The sequence below is a fragment of the Lepisosteus oculatus genome, chromosome 8 (assembly GCF_040954835.1).
Source record: "Lepisosteus oculatus isolate fLepOcu1 chromosome 8, fLepOcu1.hap2, whole genome shotgun sequence".
Classification (NCBI taxonomy): Eukaryota; Metazoa; Chordata; class Actinopteri; order Semionotiformes; family Lepisosteidae; genus Lepisosteus; species Lepisosteus oculatus.
This window is the reverse complement of record NC_090703.1, coordinates 8505148-8522172: the sequence shown is the minus strand read 5'-3', so window position 1 is coordinate 8522172 and position 17025 is coordinate 8505148. Positions and strand designations below refer to the sequence as shown.

Sequence of the window (17025 nt, the reverse complement as noted above, 5' to 3'; positions counted from 1 at the left end):
GGCCACAAGGGTGAAACGTTGTGTCTTCTCTCTTCTCTTTTCAGCATGGAATAAACCTATTACTTGTTCCTTTGCATTACTACTTTAATGTTAGTGAATGGTATTTTCGTTTTTATTGTGATTAATACTCCCAAATATTATGATGCTTTACTATAGTGAATCCAGATCCTACTTTACATTGCTCCTGTAGCAATATTTAAAATGTAATTGCATTGCTTTAAAATGACAATATTGCTTATGCAAATCAAAAGCTAGAATTCAAAGTTGTCTTAAAGATGTTCATAATGATCAGCCCTGTAGAGCAGTGAGTTTTCAATGGTGCTGTAGGTCAAATACATGTTTTATTTTTTAGGCTAGGTTGCAGAGTGAGACCCTTATTTTTGTTTATGGTCTGGCTGTATTTTTTTGTTTTTGTTTTTTGTGTGGTTTTTTAATATGTTTTTTTTGTTGTTGTTGTTTTTGTCGTCTTACAAATTTCAAAACTCCTTGAATAAAAAACAAGAGCCCAGGCAGCTGCTTCAATTGCTATTGTACCTAAACTATAATGTAGGGTGAGGCTCTTATGTTTTCAGTACTCTTCTCTAGTATTCAGGATGGTACATCTGAGCTGAGACACAGCTATATTCATGGAAACTGGATGTTTCCCTTTTTCTAGTGATCAGACATTCCCTCAATTAAATTCCAACTTCTTAAAAACACACTGTAGTGCATGAAGCTTCTTTCTTCAGCTGTGTTTTTCGAAACAGGGAAGTAGTGGCGCAGGGTGGAAAAGGCATGACTAAATATTTTGCTTGTGAAATTCAGGTGTAGCACAGAACATATTTTAAACAGAATCTTCTTGCATATTGCTTATATTGCTTCACCGGAACAAAGTGAATTAATGCACAGAAGACAGCTCACTCAAGTTGTCAGTACAGGTTCCAGCTAGTTCTAGACTAGACATGCCCTACTTGTACAGAGTGTATTGGGCTCAGACATCTGTGGCTGATTGCAGAACATGACTTACCTCCCAGTTGATAAAAATATAACACGAATGCAATCACACCTCAACTCTTGGGTCATAAACCTGTCAATATGAGACAATATTTTGTAAAAGATTTTAATCTACAAGAATTAGGCTGTTGTTTTTATTCTTTCAGTTGTTCTGGTTGTGAGTTTTGTTGAAAGCCACATAAGACAACATTCACTCTTTGTGTGATAAAAGAAGCAGAGATTGACTCAGTTGGTCAGTATGATGTCACTACCTATGTTACGTTAAACAAATGTTTCCTAAGCTGTGTACATGTGCCATCTGTCTGTTTCTTCAGGTATTTATATCTGTTACTGATAAAGCTAAAGTGCATTTATGACTTTGCTCATGATGTAATTCTTCTTTGCTGTCGTGGAGGAAAAACTGAGTGCATGGATAATGTTTTTATGTTTCTGTCTTAGACAGGCTATTTATTTATAAATATATAGTATCTTATTTTCAAGTTCTCTCCCATACATATTAATCTTTGTGTAGTAAGCTGCACAGTTCACATTAACATCATTTTTAGCGCTGAATTTCAGTCTACGTCTCTAATAATACTCAGGAGTACTTGGGAACTCCATGATTAGTATCAATAAACAACAAAGTGTGTCCTCTTTAGCTGCATCACCGGATAATGACTTCATTGTCTGTTTTATCAATCTGTGCTGAAGTACAATTCGATATAGTTCAAGGCACGCCTTACTTAGAAAGGGGCAATAAATAAGACTTTTGCAAGAACAGGACAAATCTCTTGACTACTCCGGCATTTAAAGGATTCAGTTTTGATTCAGCGTGCTCCCTTGGACTCTATTTACAGTGAATTTTCTCAATCAGTAAGCAGAACTCCGACACAGGAAATGCGTAACATGTGCGAGATAGTTGTGTAGAAGCAGGCGGTAAACCTTATCCAGAACGTTGCAATATCTAACTTGGCTCTGTTGTAATCAAACAATCAAGTAATGAGACACACACCCTGTGAAGTGTTTTCCTGACTACTGAGGTCTTGCTGACCTTCAATGACTGTAGAAATACTATACCTCTGTTTGATGGCTGTGTGTCTTCCATGAATTAAAGTCCTCTAATATCTCTTATCTTTGCATGTCTGAAATTCTAGAGGAAGCAATTTATCAGCTTCCACTAGTCATGTAGCAAGAGCAGAAACATTCAATTCAAGGAAGAAAATAAATGCTGTAATAATTTAACATGTATTTCACTCATTTCATCCCGATTGCTCCAAACTGAGCCCGGTAATGAAAAATGGGACAATCACTACCTTTATGTATACATGACTGAAAAAAGTTTTGAAAAAGTACAGATCTCTGACAGTGATGAGGAAGCCAACTGTACTGCAAAAACAACAGACCGTGAAACAGACCACATTAACAAAACTAAGTGTATTGGAAAACACAAAAGCATTAAAATGCGTTAGTTTTTAACCAAAACATAGTTAATCCTCTTAACTGGCAACTGGACATTTAATAGCACTTGAAGCCATTATCTGTTCAAATCCCTCTGCTCTGTTAGGAAGGATGAAAAAGCACAGGCCCAGCATACTGTTTTACCATCCATCAGGGCTGGGCTTGAAAGACTGACCAAATTGCATTCTATTTTTTTTTAAGTGTGTGCACAGTGTGATTTGATCATAGTAATTCCATTCTTTCACACCGAACTCTGGTGCTACAATCCACTCTGGCTCCCGACTGTGAAATCATGCAGCGTAAAATTACTCTTTCTATTTATACCACCTGCCAGCCCCAGAGAGAGATGGAGCCGCAGAAATAGCAGGTGCCAGTAGCTTCTTTTAACATCAGCATCAACAGCAGTAAAATTAGAACGGTGACGCAGACCTGCGTCTGCACTCAAGCCCTGAGGGAGGAAGCAGACAACGTCTGCCTGGAGAAAACAAATTAAAAGTCGGGGGGAAAAAAAAATCCTGGCCTTTCAGGTGAGCTTGAGTGGGAGGTGGAATTAACTTCTCTTTTGGATGCCTGGGAACGTTACCAAACTTTAAAATATTCTGCAGGTTCCTTCTCACCTCTGAACAGAGAAGCAACAGATCTCCACACAGAGACACTCAGTGCTCGGGATATTGACCATTTCCTTCCCTGACGTTAGATAGTGATTAATGCAGGTGCACCTTTCAGGACACTATCTTTGTTCTCAACGCTAAAAGCTGACTATAATGAAACAGATGTAAGTGAGGATACACTGTATTTCACATGTGCAGTATCTTGTCATGATTTGTCTCAAAAAAACTCCATTAACAAAACAATTAGGTGGCCAGCGTCTTATAATCCTCTGTGTCTGAAACAGATCAGTTACCCTTTTCCGTTAACAAGAAAACAGGAGAGTCTGTCATTCCTCGGCCATGTTTTCTAATACGCAATTAAAAGGGAGCTTTGGTATGGTGAGAGCAGTAAGTCATTTTACTAGTTAATATGGTCTGCAAGAATCAGGGTGACTGCGGAACCAATGGAGAAAAGCACAAAGCGGGGTTCGAGCAGTGATTTCTCTGGGGAACAACGGACTAAGCAACACTAATCTGTGGGAGTGTTTGGATTTCATATCGGTTTGTTTCTTAAGCATCTCAGGAGGGAGGTATCCCTGGCAACAGGACAAATCAGACTTGATGTAACTGGGTAATCCATAAAATAGCAGCAGAATACCACTGTGCTTTCCTTTAAAAATGAAAATAATAAGATCTTCAGCTATTATTTACAGAGTACTTACAGGGCCAGATGTTATAATCCAGAGAGCTCCCTCTGAATTGGTTGGATTCTGTAATCTTTTTGATCATCTGTTTCACAAGCCAGTTTTGCCATTTCTCTCACGGGATCAATAAAGTATGTATTAATCTAGTTTTTTGAAATACCAATTCTGAAAATACAATTGTCTTAATTAAACAGGATTTAAAATTCTCATTTAAATAAGAAGTTTTTTTTACACTTATTGCCGGTCAAAACATAGACTGGGTGTTGGATCACTTGTTTAAAAACCTTAGAAATATGACAAACCCCTTCTGCTGTTACTAGGAATCAAACCACCTATTTTCATAGATCAATATTAATAAAAAAAAAAACAAAAAAAAAACAGTATTCATCATCAATCAGAAAAAAATGATCTGCAAGGCAATTCAGACAGAAAGAAGGAATCGATTCTGCACAGGTGTCTTCAAGGCCAGTACACAGCAAAGACACAATTTTACATTTTACATGACGATACATTATATAATGTGATAAGGAATATACAATCACATCTCAAATTGCAACCGAACACTAAGTATTCCGCATGCAAAAAATGTACATGATTGTACAATCACGATCATTTGTACATTTGCAAAAATATAAAATTGCAAAACTGTCACGGTATCTTTAATTATTTTTGCAAACGTCTGATGGCAGATGATGATTTCGAGGCATATCTAGATGATAATAAGTGAATTTGCCACACTGGGCCGAAATAGATCGTGTCTGAAATTTGTAAAACTGTCGCGTATTCTCTGATGACATTTCACCCTGTCTAAATAATGTTCGACCAATCCTACTAAGACGTTATACCAGACATTTATGTTAATAAATGCATTTCGCCTCCCAGTCAAAGTCGGCGCTGTTGCTGGTGCATTTTGCTGTTAGTTGAGCCATTAAGTTTAGCATTACGCTGCATTAACTCGCCCTTTCGGTTTGGTATCCGGCTCTCAGTAGCCATGGTTCGGGTTTCGGCGTTGCTGTTTCTCCCGGTCCTCTTTGGATCGGCTTTATCCATCTCTTTCTATTTACCAGTAAATTCTCGAAAATGCTTGCGGGAAGAGATACACAAAGACGTGTTGGTCACCGGTGAATACGAGGTGACGGAGCAGCCCAACACCAAAACCAACCTGAAGGTGAGCCCAGTTGGGCGAATGCAGATGCAGGAAAGACCGAGGATGTGTGTGCAGGCCTGGGTGGGGGGGATAAGTATCTCTGTGGCTTAACGGAGGAGTCCTGGGCAGTTAAATGATCTTTTACAACGGTCTGGGGGGGAAGTCTGCGTTCAACAGTATCTTGTGTGTTCAACAAAATGAAAAAAACAAATCGTAAAAATGCTGAAAGTTAAGCTGTCGTGCTGGCTGACAAGGCCTCGTACGTTTATTATAGATAGTCCCGATTTTTTTTTAAACTTGAGTAGCGCGATTGCACTGTACGTTTTAGGATGTGAAATGCAAAAAAAAAGGAAGAAAATGGTTACATTTTATTTTGCAATTGCAGTGTGGGTTTGGGTCGTCTGGTCTCGGTACGCGAGTTCCTTTCATTCAGATAGTTACACGTCACTTAAAACGAGTTCCACGTACGGACAGCACTTCTGGTTGAAATTAATGGTTCACCCTCCTACGGTTAATCTGTCCACCCACGATGAGAATGCCATTAACTTTAGTTACCTTGTATAAACATTTGGATGAAATAATTTTAAAATTCTGTGTTTGAAAGGTTTACTACAACATCGACTGGTATGTTTTGCACTGTGGGGAAAAAAAAAACGTTTGCAGGAATGTAATGAATAGCGCCATGTATCATTAAAAATACTATCTTAAATTTAAGGATGTGAATACACCTCAAGGTATTGTTAGAAATCCTCCCCCAAGAAGCGTTAAGAATATTGTTTGATGCAGAGAAATAGAAAGATGATTGCACTTTTCTTGTTTTACTTTTTAAAATATTTTAACTTAATCCTCACATTGACAGTTGTCTCTGCCGTCTGAAGTAGTTTCATTTGTGAAAAGTGAAATCAACGTTGCAGAAACGTTTGATTGACACATTTAGTTTGTTCTTTATTAGCATATGTTGGAATAAATCAGCTTTGTTTTATATAGTGCCTTTAAAGGTGGATTCTCAAAGCACTTGACAGATTTACAACAAAAAATACTCAAGATGTATACAATGAAACGATAGAATGAGAGGAAACAACAGATGGGTACTGAATATGGTAGGAGCAAAGGGGTATATAACAGAACCAGTTAGATAAAAGCCCTTCTAAAGAAGAAGGTTTTGGGTCTGGATTTGAAGGTGTTGAGGAGGCGACTCTCTGATATCCTTGGGCAGAGAGTTCCAGAGCTTTGAGGCAGAACAGGCCCTGTCACCCCTAGTGTTGAGAAGAGTGAAGGTTGTAAGGTGGGGAGTAGGACGATAGTAGCTCAGACAGGTACTGAGGTGCCACGCCATGCAGAGCCTTAGAGCTGAGCATGAGGAGTTTGAAGGATTTGTAACAATATAACACTCAGGTCACGTCTTCTTTAGATTAAAAAAAAATGCAACAAAAAGGTGGAGTCTACAATAACTGTGTTTTTTTTTTAAAGTGCAAAAACCCCATTCAGGTCTTGTTCTGTTGCTTATTATGTTTGCTGGATGTGAATTTAAAGTTTGGTTGATAAATGACCGTGCTCTTACCTCACGTGTAAGGAAATCAAACATGCGTGTTTGCCTTTTGGTTTTCTTTAAAATAATTCACTATCGCTTTTCTGTACTTGCATGTTAAATGGCCATATCCTTTACACAGGGGTGAGCCTTGAATTTTGCTGACAGGTGTGGCTGATTGCTCTTGGCTTCTTCTGTGTACGGGTATGGGTTCAAATTCAAATTGATTTGCACGTGCTGCGAATCGCGTCTACTACTTGCTATCCATGATTGCCAGTCAGACTTGATCTTCTCAGCTCGTTTGCAGAAACTGTCATCCTTCAAGTCTAGGAGGATCACAGCCATGGGATCTGGAGTGAAATAGACAGCAATTGATAGAGGGGGCGATGAGCTGTATCCTTATGATCCATTCAGAAATTTTGTTGGCAAGTACCTGCAGTCTTCTGTCGGTTTTGTAAACAAGTTAAAATGGCTGCAGACTTCGAGGGAGAAGAGGATGAAATACGGTCAGTGTAGCAGTTTACAGCATCGAAACCTGTGACTTCTGTGGCGTAACTTTCTGTGTTTCTATGCAAGTAGAAAACTGATGCATAAGCAGAAACGCCGCTTTAGAAAGTACTTTCAGTTCTGTTGAGGTCTTCTGAAAACGCAGTCATCGTCAATGCACGAACAATGTGCTGTTCCCTTTCCTTTCTCCTGTGCAGATCACCGACTCATCCGGCCACATCTTGTATTCGAAAGAAGATGCATCGAAAGGGAAGTTTGCCTTCACCACAGAGGATTACGACATGTTTGAAGTTTGTTTTGAGAGTAAATTCCCCATGGGTACGTGTGGATCAGGCTCATTTTTCATTTTGTAGTTTTTTTTTGGGGGGGGGGCCAAGATGCCCCTGAAAGTTGTTCATGCTGCTCAATTGTTAATCAAGAGATTAATAAATCTATGCAAATAAATATTTTGAAATTGGAAAAAATGTAAGGGTCAGTGTAGCAGTGTGGCTGTTGGGTGCAAAACTCAGAAATGAGATAGCTGGAATTGCTTTTAAACAAGACATTGTGCGTGTCTTTTTTATTTCCTTCCCTGTCTGCCTGTCCAGATGTAGTTTTCCTGTTTTGAAATTCAAATTAAAGACCATAGTGAAGTTTAAAAAAAAATGTGGAGGACTTCCGATCCATCAGATCAGTCCTGACTTACTCAAGTTTTACTTGCATACATAAAATGATGTGAGTTTTACTATTGCAAATCTGACCTTTTATTATTTCCAATTGTATCTGCTTTGTCGCATATTCGGCTCTTCGGAGATTTAGAGAGGGTGTTTGCTGAAAGGGTGTTTTCCAAGTGTGCTGTTCTCCTGGGATCAGGCCTGGCTGTGTCGAGTGGGGCTGCGGAAGGCAGGGTCGGGGGATGGGAGTGGATGAGCAGGAGTGGGAGCTGGAGGCTGGGATTGGGAGAGAGTGGGTGGGATACGGAGTGGGGGTTAGATTTAGTGGGGGTGGTCATTTCCCGGAATGCTTGGTGCCTTCACAATAAATCTTTTCATTCTGGTTCCAGGAACTGGGCGGGTCCCAGACCAGCTGGTCAATTTAGACATGAAGCATGGCGTGGAGGCTAAGAATTACGAGGAGGTAAGTGATGAGAGAGGGAGGGCCAGCGCAGAAGTGGTGGGTATGGGAACTGCCAGGGTTGCTTGCTCTTAATTCTGTTGCCTTTTGATCTTTCTGCTTTGGTCTGGCATGGATTTATGCTAGCGTTCTTCCCGTGCAGCAGTCATGAGCAAACGGGCACATGCCATTTTACACTTACTTTAGGAACGAAAGTGCTCTGCTGTAGCTTTCAAGGCAGACATCCAGTTCACCTGAGTGAGCGTAATCTTCAGAAGTGCTTGTAATCTTCTGCAGCGCTGTTACAGAACAGAAGATGCCCTCCTCCTCCGCGCACTTATTTTATGTTCACAAGAAGATCTTAAATGGTTTCAGCTGTGACTGTGCTAATCAGAATCATACGTTTCAGTGGCAAGCAGGATATGTAGCCTCCCTGGTGATGGAAAATAAACTGTAGCTTGACCAGCAACCAGTATGGTTTTTACCACTTCAGTGCCTATTTTTTCAATTAAGTCTGAGGCTTTAGAAGACTTTTTTCTGCTTTTTGGAAGGTGTTCCAAACGTTAGTATAATTATGGTCTCTTAACATTTTTTTGAGACTGAAGTTTCAGTTTTTAACAGTTAATTTTAATATCGTACAGTTTGTTTTCCTCTATCACACATGTAATAGTAGGGCATACGTAATTGGAACAAGGTGTTTTTTGAAGGATTAGTATTTCAGAGTGAAATCTCTGTAAAAACAGCGTGATGAGGGGCAGTGGTTACATAGCAATATTAAATACTCCTAACAGAAAAAGTGATGTGCTTTTGTTTCCAGAGTTGCGTCAGTGTCGAAATAGTTTAAAGTCCTTTACGCTTTGTGAGTTTATTAAAAGTTTTTTTCTTTTTGGACAGTGCATTGTTTGACAAAGTTTAAATTTTAGGTTTAATTGTTTTTAAGTGTTCTCCTTGTACATGGGCAAGGAAAAAGGTCTGTAAAAAGGATAACACAGCTGTTGGTTCTCTTCATTGTTTACATACCAAGTCGAAATGGAAGGCACGGACTTCTTAACTGTGTTTAATACTTTCTTCAATAGTTGGAATATTTCAGTGGTCCTCCTGCGTGACTAAAGGCTGAGTTACGTGATCAAGGGAGTCAGATGAGAAGCCTGTATTGTGTCACTGGCCAATTGTAATTGGGATTTCCCAGGTGGAGCTTAGGGCAGGTTTTTTGTACCTGAATGTCCCTGGGGCCTCCCAGGTGACCCTTCCCTGAGGTCGCCATTTTGCCCTTTGATATGAGGCGCACATCTTTCCTTAAAACATTGAACAGCGAAGGGCTGTTCCAAATCGGGTGGGTACGACAAAAACAATTGGTCATTCTACATTTTAGGAAATACTTATACTTTTATGTAAGTAATATAAACTTTTTTCACATTTATGTATACATCTCAGTGCTTTAGAGGCTTTGTGAGGCGTTGTAGGCAATACCTCCAGACTTAAGGAGAAAGAACTAATCTTTTTGAGCTATGTTTATTGGCATTCATGAAGAAACACCAGCGACTTCAGATTTGAACATGTTATAAATTATTATACAGGCAACACCTTGAGATTCTAGGTAGCTCCCAGCATGTGTGGGGATGTGTTTTTTAATGGGTAAGAGGCGCTTAGTGGTCAGTGAGAAAGGTGGGAGACTAATTTCAGGCCAGTAACACCTTCTGCCTCTTTCTGTTATTCAGTTCGTCTCGCTCCTCGTTCCTGGCAGTGATAGGTATAGAATTCTTCTGCAGCATTCTTCAGGCCAAGTTAATAGTTGGCACTGAGGTAGTGGCAGGACTAACGAACCTTCCTGTCAGCTCGCTGTATGTGTGTGGGGGGGCACTGGCGTCTGCATACCAGACGAATTGTGTTAAGCGTGTCTGCTAACAGCTGCAACGTGTCCGTTTATATTTGTGAGAAACACTGACATCTGCTGGAAGGATTTTTTTCAGCTTGAACATAGATGTAGCAGACATTTTTTGTGTTTCAAAACGTACTTAGTGATTCTTTTTTTTTTAACGCTACAAAGGCATTGTCTGTCCTGTGACAGTCTGAACCTGGCAGCAGGTGTTTGGAAAGCGAGGTGCACAGGGAATGGGTTTGTCAAATACAGTCTGTGCCTCTGTCTCCGCCCTCAGATCGCCAAGGTGGAGAAGCTGAAGCCGCTGGAGGTGGAGCTTCGTCGGCTGGAAGACCTGTCCGAGTCCATCGTGAACGACTTTGCGTACATGAAGAAACGAGAGGAGGAGATGAGGGATACAAATGGTAAGGATCCAGACGCCTGAGAAATAAAAGCATGAAATCCAAAATGTAAATATAGTCCCTGATCTTTAATTCTAGGTGATCCTTCCAGACAGGATAATGCGAGAAGCAGAAATATTGTGCATAGCTCAGGCTAACTACACCCGTGTTAAGTAAATAGCTAACATAGTCATTTGATCACCAAGTGCCATAGGCCTTTACTTTAGTTTCACATTGTGCCTGTATTGTATGTTTCCCGAATGGTAAAGGATAAGTTTTTAGTACCTCTGTTGCACTGAAACAGATTTCTGTGTATCGCAAAACGTTTTATTGTTCAGTTTTCGAATAGGAAAAGACCATCGTTGTACGCCACAGAAATGGAGGATTGTATCTTATTGCACGTACTGTTCGTTTTTTGCAGAGTCCACCAACACCCGGGTTCTGTACTTCAGCATCTTTTCCATGTGCTGCCTGATCGGTCTGGCCACATGGCAGGTCTTCTACTTGCGACGCTTCTTCAAGGCAAAGAAGCTCATCGAGTAACAATTTTCTGCTTCATTTGGGAACAGGCAAATGGATGGGCTCTTTGTCGATTCAACAGGAGAAGAGCTGGAGTATTCAATAATCTAGTATGGGGAGATAATTGAAGGGATTCTCAAACAGCTGGTGTAATGTTATTCTGAAGAGGATTATACTTACCACTGAAATGCTTTTTTTCCACTCTCTTGTCATGTCAGTGTCACAGAGTAACATCATTTCAGACATGATGTTTTATACATTTTGTTTTGTAAATATTGTTTTCAGAAATGTCTATGACTGAAAGAAAATGACTCCTGGGTATAAGGAATTTCTTAAAAGAAATTCTCTTCAAAGTTATCTTCTTTCAAAATTAAAATTCCCATCAATGTTTTAATCTAGTGTCAATTGCAGGATTTATTGTGAATACAAAAAGGTCATATTAGGGATTTGTTATGCAATTGGACTCATTATCTGTACTATTCCTTTTTTGTGTAAAGTACTTTTCCCCCCTATATATTGACCCCTCCCTAGAAGTTTACATTTGTAGACTCTTATTAGTGAGATCCAAAGTCAAATCAAACTAGAACACTTTTGTAGTTTAAGTACAAATTTTGGAAGCTGAATGTTGCTAGAACTGTTGACAAAATTCAGCCCTCTGACGTTCTCGGGAACATTTTCACATCGGGGTTTTTACTTGTTTCAGAATAATTGTACATAGGTTTAAATACTTTACACGTCAGATGATTCAGCATAAGTTATTTGGGTTCTTGGGAGGTACATTATGCTTAATTGTATAATTCTTGCAAATGAAGCCTAAAACTTAATTTAGAATAACCCCTACCCAATTTTTAAGTCCTAGATTATAATAGCGAGACAGAAAATGCATCTTACAGCTATTATAGGCTTGTGGTCTTTTGCTCCATAAAGGGTAAATTGTCTTTCTTGGGCAGAGTTTTCTTTTCCTCCCTGTGGCTGTGGGAATCGGTCCTGTGGGTAATTCTGTTTTAAACAGTGAAGGATATTTTCACTGTGGATAATTGATTGATTTGATTTGACCATTTTAAATAAAAAAATCTTAAACTTTGTTTCCTTGTTTTTTTCTACATGAAAATGGATTTATACTTTTTAAGGATTTTCTTTCAAGAAATGGATTGCCATTTCTATACAAATAACATTTAGAAACATTAGCTTTTCTGTTGGATCTGAGTAAATTCATAAGCTTACTGTACACTAGAGCTAGCTTTAAAAATAATGCAGAATCTATTATCACTGCAGAAGAATTTCAGATGGCAGAACTTTCAAATATATCTGGTATATATCTTGCCCTTTTAAGTGTTATATACTATAACAATGAGCATAGACTGAAATATAATTATAATTGAAAATATAATTTGTAATGTGGATTTTGCGTTTTAATCATAGGCGAAAAGATTAAACAAGTCTAAGTGTTTCTATATGACTCACTATGCATTTTAGATATCGCATCTAACGAAACTGCCATTGATTTCGTGACATCTGTTGAAGAGATGTCACGAACATGTCAGTTATCTTCTGCAATTTTCATTAAACTGCTAAAGTTTTCTATTTCAAAGTTTTACAACTAAGCGTTTTCATAAATAACCATGTTCCTCTGCTGTGCTGAGCACGAGTAAAGCAAAACAAGATGCTTGTCGACTTGGTTGCATTAGCCTGCTCTGAGATAGGTTGCTCTGCGCTCAAATGTTCTGTAGAAAATGAGAAAAGTACACAGAAGTAAAAAAATAGCAAGAAGAACATAATTTTCATTATTGTGTCAGTTAATGCTGTTAGGGCCAGGCAGATGATATGCTAAATATGAGGTTAACGAAGAGCAGTCGTGACTTCCGGTACCCGGTAGTGACATGACCTGGAAGTGTTCTCCTGTATTTCATTCCGTGCGGTGGACAGTTGTCTGACGAGAATAGTTCCTACCACTTCCCCTGGTGCTTAGAAAGTTAACAAGCGCCTCTCGTTGCAACTGCGGGCGAAGAAGATGCCGAGAGCGGATAAAGAAACCGATCTTTCCGAACGGCTGGAATCTTTCCTGTCGGACCTGAAGCGGGGAGGCAGCGGCTCTGGGCCGCCGCGGGGATCTGGAGAAACTGCCCGAGAAACAGCGGCTTTGCTCCGCAAGATAACAGCCCAAGCCCGCTGGAGCAGCGCAGGTCAGAGCCCGGAAAGCAGAGCGCTGTGGCAGGGAGTAGCCTGCACGGCTTATCGGGGATTTGGGGCCCGGGTTGAATAAGGATATTCGTTTTTTTTTATCACACATAATATTTTTAATGCGAGAACGATCCCGAGGAGTTGATATTTCAGACGAGTTGGATGCGTCATTCTTAGCGTAAACGTCGAGGCACAACGTGTATTGCATCTGTGTTACACGCGCTCTTGTGTCTGTGTATTTTTCTTAATCATTGTAACACATGCGTTTCTAATGTGTGTAGGCGATCTCATGGAAATCATACGCAAAGAAGGTAGGAGGATGACAGCTGCCCAGCCTTCAGAGACCACCGTGGGTAACATGGTGCGGAGAGTGTTAAAAATCATCAGAGAGGAGTACGCCAGGTGAGGCCGGAGGAGGGTCGTAGGCTCACTAACAGCCCCCGAGTTGCGCACACAGGTGGGAGCTCGCTGCAGCTGTACATGCATGGCTGTGCGTCATCTTACGAGGCGTTGGGCAAAAACTCTTACACAACGAGAGGGGGGAGAGAGTGTGCAACTGACCCGCGAGGAAACGTGGAATTCTGTACACGACGAGTTGTTCGTGACGGAGCGTGAGTGCAAGGCAATGGGAAAAGTCAAGTTTGTAGGATGGATTCTCAAATACCAAAACAAAGAAATACATTTTGCCCAGTTGTCGCCAGAAGATTCAATCTGAAACAGGTCAAGTGCATTAAGTAGACACTGACATTTCCAGGGCAGCATTTTTTAACAATGCAATGAGAAAATCATTTTCCCATTAGATGATTCATTGAGAATCTTTAAATATGAAATATTGTGTAAAATCATCTTTGAAGTGGTGCTAAAAAGCAGCAGAGAAAGAACATGTGGAGCGATCAGTTGTCCCGCTTAAATTTCGGTGCGTTTTATTATGTTTTATGATCATATGGATATCACATTTCAAGCATTAGAGCGCAGCTGGCACCAGTGAAGTGGTATTTGACTTAAGGCTGGCATTGTGCTACAAATAAGCCACTTCACTCCGGGTGTACTTAGCACAATATTTCAGTTATGATTGATGCTGTTGTATTATACAGTGAGCCGGACACTTAAGATGGGCTCCCTTACACAATGAGTAGAATATTTGTAAAGTTAAACCTTTTTCTGTAAACCTGATGTGCATCCCTGTGTAAATTCTGGGAGCAGTGCCCCAAACATTATGTCCTGACTTGCATTTTTCACCTGCCCTCCTGTGGGAAGGTGTGTTCCAGCACGGATGAGACCCTTTTCTCCCTGTTCTGTCGTCAGGTCCCGTGGCAGCAGTGAGGAGACTGACCAGCAGGAGTCGCTGCATAAACTCCTGACCACGGGCGGCCTGAGTGAGGAGAACTTCAGGCAGCACTTCCCCCCTCTCAAAGCCAATGTGATAGAGGCCATCAACGAGCTCCTCACAGAGCTGGGTAAGGCAGCTTGTATCAGGGATCTCCAGCCGCAGTTTGTTGATCACCACTAAATCGCCAGTTCTGAAAACTGCGCGCATTGTCCAGGGAGCTTTGTGGGGACTTCAGTACACGTTGTATGAATTTCCAGTCTTGGAAACAGGTTTTGTTGTCATTATCAACTTTTCTAATCGAGAATTTCCTTACTGTCCCCATGCACTTGGACTAAAGGATAGATGATGCCTCTCGCAGTGGCAGAAACAGCTCTGGTTGGCTGGTCTTCTCTGGGAAATGTTGGTGCTTAGTTGGGAGCTTCCAGCATCCCCTGTCCCAAGGATCAGTGAATGCTCTCCTCTCTCTGTAATGATTATGTGCAGTTTTGTGTTGCCGAGTTCCATGGGGCTGGATCTGAGCACTAGGTGGGCTTGGAGAACTGCTGCTGAAATAGTTAAACCCGTATTTCCCCGATATGCCTGTGCCGCAGTTGTCTGATGTAAGGGTAAGGTCCTTTGGGTGGAGACTTGGAAACAGTAATGATGAGGGGGGGTGGAGGGTCTGTTGTATTGTACAGTTCCATTATGGTTGTTCTGTTTTGGGGAGATTTGAAACAAAAAAAAAAAGAAAAGAAACCTCTTGGCCTTTTTAAGTCCGGTGTTTAAAATAAAAGAAGTGAGAGCAAGGCCAGGAATCCGGGCTTGGTTGAGAAAGGACCTGTGTTCTTCCTCTTGCCCAGAGGGGACCACGGACAACATCGCCATGCAGGCGCTGGAGCACATCCACTCCAACGAGGTCATCATGACGATCGGCCGCTCCCGCACGGTGGAGGCCTTCCTGAAGGACGCGGCGCGCAAGCGCAGCTTCCACGTCATCGTGGCCGAGTGCGCGCCCTTCTGTCAGGTACACCGCTCCGGGGCAGCGCGGGGCCGCCGCGTGCGGTTTCCTTCTCGAATTCCGAACGCTGGGGGCAAAGCAGAAGCTTCACCTGTCATCTCTCCCTCCCTCCTGCTTTTCCCCAGGGCCATGAAATGGCAACCAGTCTAGCCGAGGCGGAGATTGAAACGACCGTCATTACAGACGCCGCAATATTTGCTGTAATGTCTCGCGTCAACAAGGTAAAAAAAAGATGACACTGAAGACTGAACACCTGCAGTGTTATAGCTTTATTCTTTCATGGTTTATAACACTGCTTCAGCCAGTTCCTGGCAGTAGTCTTTAATTCCACGCGAGATGTTCCCTCCCTGTGTGGACGTGTGAAGTGTGGTGTTGTTCTTGCCAGGTCATCATTGGCACACAGACTGTGTTGGCCAACGGCGGTCTGAGGGCGGTCAATGGGACTCACACCCTGGCTCTCGCGGCGAAGCACCACTCTACACCTCTCATTGTGTGCGCTCCCATGTTCAAGCTGTCTCCACAGGTACGGCAAAACCGCAGGTCTCTAGCTGTTGGTGCAAGGTCCAGTGAAAGTGTTTTCATTCTGTACTTCCAGGCCTGTTTTTAATCAAGCCCCCAAGTGAATGGAACACATCGGCTCCATTATCAGAAACTTGCTATTTCCTGAAGAGGGCTGATGCAGCCCGGAGCTTGTTCCTGAGGTTTAGGGCACAAGGGAAGGACTGGTGCTCAGGACTGACCCTCCCATCTCCTTCTTGACTGCCCTGGGCAGGACACTGGCCCCCTCGCAGGACCACGGAGAAAGGGGATAATTTAGATTAGCCGGTCAGTCCTATTCAGCAGGTGGGAGGAAGTTGAGGCATCAGGAAAACACCCATGTGAATACGTGGTGAACATGCAAGCTTCACATAGACAGATACACAGGCCAGACCCCAGAACCTGCAGCTGTGAAATTCACCACCATGCCACACAAGAGAATTAAAATGTTTTTTTTTTCCAGTTTCCAAATGAAGAGGACACATTCCACAAATTCGTATCTCCACAGGAGGTGTTGCCCTTTACAGAAGGTACTTTTTACCGTTTCATACACAGTATGAATGACGAACAAAAGGTGAAGAATAAGACAAAAGTAGAATGTTGCCACTGTCATGCTTTTATTACAAATTACTCCAACCTTTGAAATATCTGTCTAGAAGGCCCTATAGACTTGTTTTTTATATCAACCGTTTACAAGTTTGCTTTTGTATTGTTAGAGAGGCTGAATGACATAAGCATAGCATCATTTGTTTTGTATCATTTGGATTTTTTGCCTTATGGTAGATAGCTTATGTAGTATAAACATACAGTATATTAACCATTTGTTAACATTATTCTCATTTCAAACACTATTAATAATCATTATTTGGCATTGCTACCCTATAAAGTAGCATTTGCATTATGTCTAATTTAAAATCTGCTTTTGTCTTCCAGGTGAAATTCTATCAAAGGTAAATGTGCACTGCCCCGTCTTTGACTATGTGCCTCCTGAACTCATCACTTTGTTCATTTCCAATATTGGGGGGAATGCTCCATCCTATATCTACCGCTTGATGAGTGAACTTTACCACCCTGAAGATCATGAACTGTGATGTCTGACATTATTTAACATTAAATATTTAATCAGTAACTCTGTATCCATGTCTTGAATAAGATCAGTTCAGATGTGACTCTGATGTTTGACCTGGAGAAGTTTTGGCATCGG

At 41.2% G+C, this 17025-nt stretch overlaps 2 protein-coding genes across 2 annotated transcripts; both read left to right on the top strand.

The window, feature by feature from the left end:
- The first annotated feature begins 4649 nt into the window (after positions 1–4649).
- Positions 4650–11861, top strand: tmed10 (transmembrane p24 trafficking protein 10). The gene is made up of 5 exons (XM_006632197.3): positions 4650–4892; positions 7104–7224; positions 7949–8022; positions 10155–10281; positions 10679–11861. The coding sequence occupies exons 1-5, from the start codon at positions 4716–4718 to the stop codon at positions 10798–10800; spliced, it is 621 nt and encodes a 206-aa protein (XP_006632260.1). The 5' UTR covers positions 4650–4715; the 3' UTR covers positions 10801–11861.
- An 841-nt stretch (positions 11862–12702) lies between these two features.
- eif2b2 (eukaryotic translation initiation factor 2B, subunit 2 beta) lies at positions 12703–16950 on the top strand. The gene is made up of 8 exons (XM_006632344.3): positions 12703–12959; positions 13239–13359; positions 14263–14414; positions 15127–15290; positions 15410–15505; positions 15670–15807; positions 16285–16351; positions 16755–16950. Exons 1-8 carry the CDS (start codon positions 12788–12790, stop codon positions 16910–16912), a joined length of 1068 nt encoding a protein of 355 aa, XP_006632407.2. The 5' UTR covers positions 12703–12787; the 3' UTR covers positions 16913–16950.
- Positions 16951–17025: the final 75 nt, after the last annotated feature.